The sequence below is a fragment of the Gekko japonicus genome, unplaced genomic scaffold (assembly GCF_001447785.1).
Source record: "Gekko japonicus isolate JY-2015 unplaced genomic scaffold, Gekko_japonicus_V1.1 scaffold5777, whole genome shotgun sequence".
NCBI lineage: Eukaryota > Metazoa > Chordata > Lepidosauria > Squamata > Gekkonidae > Gekko > Gekko japonicus.
This window is the reverse complement of record NW_015177199.1, coordinates 27,980-32,345: the sequence shown is the minus strand read 5'-3', so window position 1 is coordinate 32,345 and position 4,366 is coordinate 27,980. Positions and strand designations below refer to the sequence as shown.

General features: G+C 57.8%; 1 protein-coding gene across 1 annotated transcript in view; it reads right to left on the bottom strand.

The window, feature by feature from the left end:
* LOC107124878 (phospholipid transfer protein-like) overlaps window positions 1-4,038 on the bottom strand; it is a gene marked incomplete at its 3' end in the record, with an annotated part of 15,140 nt that extends 11,102 nt beyond the window's left edge. Inside the window, exons 1-2 of the mRNA XM_015428381.1 lie at window positions 4,000-4,038; window positions 1-150 (exon numbers count right to left, since the gene is read on the bottom strand). The exon at window positions 1-150 is cut by the window's left edge and continues 1 nt beyond it. Coding sequence (XP_015283867.1) covers window positions 1-150; window positions 4,000-4,038 — 189 coding nt within the window. The remainder of the gene's footprint in view (window positions 151-3,999) is intronic.
* Window positions 4,039-4,366: the final 328 nt, after the last annotated feature.

Sequence of the window (4,366 nt, the reverse complement as noted above, 5' to 3'; positions counted from 1 at the left end):
CGGCCCTCCCGGACGGTGCGAAGGAGGCGGCGGGGGCTCGACGGGCTCCCTCCCCGGCTGGAGGCGGCAGAGCAGAGACGCGGGACGGTCCCCTTCGCTCTCTCTCTGCCCGGCGCCGTCGGAGCTCCTCCTGCGTCGCCGGCTGCGGCCCTTTGGGGAAGGCGAGGGAGGAGCGGGGAGGGGTTTAAGGCCGGGCGGCCGGGGAGGGGCCGGCCCGAAGAGAGGCTGGAAGGAAGGGACCGGGTCTGCTTCTCCTGCAAGGGGGGGCGGAGGCACGGTTGCTCCGGTCCCTGCCTGGCCGACCCTCCCCTGGAAGAGTTCCCTCTAAGCTGAGTGAGTGTGAGCCAGCTCACAGTTCTTTAGCCTCCGGCGCACACCTTTTTGTCTCGGCTCAGGAAGGATGGGGCTCCGGACCAGACTAATTGATGCAGCAGCCCAATCGCTGGCTCTCCACTTTCATTCCAGCAGCTCACAAAGTAGAAGTTTTGCTTGCAAGACTCCGCAGCTTAGAGGGAGCATTGCAAGGACCAGTGTTTCCCCTCAGCTGAGTGAGTGTGAGTCAGCTCACAGTTCTTTAGCCTCCGGCTCCCACCTTTTTGTCTCCGCTCAGGAAGGATGGGGCTCCAGAGCAAACTAATCTATGCAGCAGCCAAATGGCTCGCTCACAGCTTGAATGCCAGTAGCTCCCAACGTAGAATTTTTGCTGGCAAGACCCTGCAGCTTAGAGGGAGCGTTGCTGGGAGGGGGCACCCCCTGGCCCACAGAGAAGACTGTCTGACCCACCTGCACACCATGAGCGTGGATTTGAACCTGTGTTTCCTTGACTGTCCCTCCAGCAAAGGATCTTCTCCCATCCCTCCCACCCCACCCTGTTGCTCCAGGTCCAGCTCCTGCCCCCAGCGCCTGTCATGGAAGAGACCCCAGTGTTCCCTCTAAGCTGAGTGAGTGTGAGCCAGCTCACAGTTTCTTAGCCTCCGGCTCACACCTTTTTGTCTTCACTCAGGAAGGATGGCTCCAGAGCAAACTAATCTATGCAGTAGCCGAATCGCTCGCTCACAACTTTAATGCCAGGAGCTCCCAAAGTAGGATTTTTGCTCACAACACTGCACAGCTTAGTGGGAGCATTGGAAGAGATGCCAGTGGGCAGGCCAGGGCCAGAGCCTGAGGGAGGAGGGAGGGAGGGAGGGGAGCCGGTCGGTCTCTCCCAGAACTCTGCAGTCCCAGCCCTACAACACTGGGATTCTTAGGACCTGGGCAAGGGACTCCGGCTCCAGTGCTGGCACCTGCATAGCCCCTGCCCTCTACCTCCCCCCCCCAGTTGTGCCTGCTCAGGACCCCTGCCATGCCTGAAACATGCCCCTCCCCCCAAGCAAGGGGGACCGGAAGAGCTGCCGAGGGAGGTGGTGGGCTCCCCTTGACTGGCAGCTTCCAAGAAGAGGCTGGACGGATATTTGCCAGGGATGCTTGAGGCTGGTCCTGCACTGGGCGCAGGGGGCTGGACTAGATGGCCTCTGTATAGCCCCTTCCGACGCCAGGATTCTATGAGAGGAAGCACCGCGGCTCCCAGCTGGCTCTGAGCGCCAGAAGTTCAGGGCTCCACAAAAAGCTCCACCCGGGAACGAGGGACAAGCCAGGAAGGGCCCGGGATCCCCAGAGGCAGGTGGGACGCAAGGAGCCCCGCAGGCCTGGAAAAGTGATGGTGGTGAGACAAGCACAGGGAGGGCCCTTGGCTCAGTGGCGGAGCACCTGCTTGGCCTCTCATAAGAACATAAGAGAAGCCAGTGCTGGATCAGGCCAATGGCCCCTCCAGTCCAACACTCTGTGTCACGCAGCGGCCAAAAACACCAGGTGCCACCAGGAGGTCCAGCAGTGGGGCCAGGACGCTAGAAGCCCTCCCACTGTTGCCCCCCCAAGCACCAAGAAGACAGAGCATCACCTGCCCCAGACTGAGAGTTCCTCTCTATACCTTGTGGCTAATAGCCATTGATGGACCTCTGCTCCAGATGCTTATCCAATTCGCTCTTATAAGAGCATTAGCGAAGCCAGTGATGGATCGGGCCAGGGGCCCATCCTGTCGAACACTCTGTGTCACACAGTGGCCAAAAAGTACCAGGTGCCCTCAGGAGGTCCAGCAGTGGGGCCAGGAGGACACTAGGAGCCCTCCCACTGTTGCCCCCCCCAGCACCAAGAAGACAGAGCATCCCTTGCCCCAGACTGAGAGTTCCTGTCTATACCTTGTGGCTAAGAGCTGCTGAGCTATTGGCACCCCTCTCCAGAGGGCCCAGGGTCCTTCTGAAATGCACAACCCCCCCCCCCCGGAAGCTGCCTGCCCCTGACTCAGACCCCTCTTGGCCCATATGCAAGCCAGTGTTGCCTACCCAGACCGGCAGCTGCTCTCCAGGGTCTCCGGCCTTTCCCGTCCCCTCCTGCTTGGGTCTTTTCACTGGAGATGCCGCCAGGGATTTGGATCGGAGACGCCTGGGGAGAGGGGACTGGAGAAGCCACCCCCTGCTGCACTGCCACTGCCCGGACCTGAAGGAGGCCTGGGGGGGGGGGAGTGCCATCTGGGGAAAGCCACACATACCCCACCAGGACACAGGGAGCCCACGGGGGGGGGGGCAAAGCGGTGGAGCCTCTGCTCGGCATGCAGGAGGTCCCAGGTTCAAGCCCCGGCATTTTCCCTTTAAGAGGACCAGGCAGTGGGTGATGTGAAAGACCTCTGTCTGCTGGAGACCCTCGGGAGCTGCTCCCAGTCTGAGCAGACACTGCTGACCAACGCTCCCTGCAAGCTGCGGGGCCTTGTGAGCAAAAATCCTACTTTGTGAGCTCCTGGCAATAAAGTGGTGAGTGAGCGATCTGGCTGCTGCATAACTTACGTTTGCTCTGGAGCCCTCCTTCCTGAGCTAAGACAAAAAATGTGTGAGCTGGAGGCTAAAAAACTGTGAGCTAGCTCACACTCCCTCAGCTGAGAGGGAACACCGCTACTGACCCTGATGGACGATGGCCTGATTCAAGGTAAAGCCGCTCTGTGTGCTCAGGGTGATATGCCTCTTGCGGTTCAGCCTCCACAGAATAGACAGTTCTGTGGCTGACAGACCAAGGGCTTGGCGCTGGGGGAGGCAGCGCCATGCATTCACGGCTTCAGGGCACAAGGAACAGCGGCACCTTCTGTTCTGGGGCAGGGGGGTGGGTTGCTTGTTTCCTTCTGCATGATCTCAGTGGACAAGAGGTGCCTGGGAAGCATCACCCCCACGTGCCCTTGGGCCAGTGTGACCTTCGGAAGCATCACAGTGCTGCAGAGTAGTTGCACGGGACAAGGTCATGTGTGGCACGCTGCGGGGACGGGGAAGGCAGACATCCGCAGGGGAGGATTTAGGAGCGATGGTATTCATCACTATCCTGCCTTGTTGCTGGAGAAGCAAGCTAGTTCCGCTGCAAACAGAATTGCTCTCTTCCATCTTCAGGCAGCCCAGGAGGCGGTCCCCTACGGATGACTCAGCCAATTTGGCCGTACAGTCCAAGCCACAGGCTAGACTACTGCAATTACTACACACACCATACTTCATTGCCCCCTCTATAGGGATATCCGATCTCGTTTTATTACTCCACTTCTAGAGGGTAAGAGCTGGCGTTCTGAGTCTCAATTATTCACTTTCTTCTGTTCCATTCTGATTGCGAAATAACGGAGGCTGTTGCAGAATTTTTATATTATGCAATCAGAAGACGAGGCTTGAATAGCCAAGTGTAAGTGACTGATGCATCTTAGTATTTTCCCATATTTCCATGATGTTTTGTGCTTTCATGCCAATAAAGGGTGTGTGTGTGTGTGTGTGTGTGTGTGAGAGTGACTACTGCAATGTACTCTACATGGGTCTACCCTTGATGGCTGACCAGAAACTCTGGCTAGACCATCACGGCTTGATTCCTATCAGGAACTAGGAGCAGAAGGCTCACTACACACCTGTTCTGCAGTTACTCCATTGGTTACCGGTGCAATACCCCATCTGCAGGACCACCTTTCCCGCTGTGTTCTACCATGATAGCTTCTGCTCACCTCAGCAAAGAGTCCCGAAGGTAGGGCCCAGCAAATGGGTCACAACGGCAGCTGCCGGCTCCTTCGCATTCTCCATCGTGGCTCCCACTTGGTGGAATGCCCAGCCCGAGGAGGCCAGGGAGGGCCCCCCTCCCCCACGTTCCTATCATTCCACAATGTGTGGAAAACTGAACTGTTCAGGCAGCCTTTAAAAATAATAAAAGAAACGGGGTTGTCATTTTCAGATCTGAAAATTTCAGGCAATTTCCATTGCCTTGCTAACTGTGTGTATTCTAGATTCAGGCGGGTAGCCGTGTTGGTCTGGAGCAACGG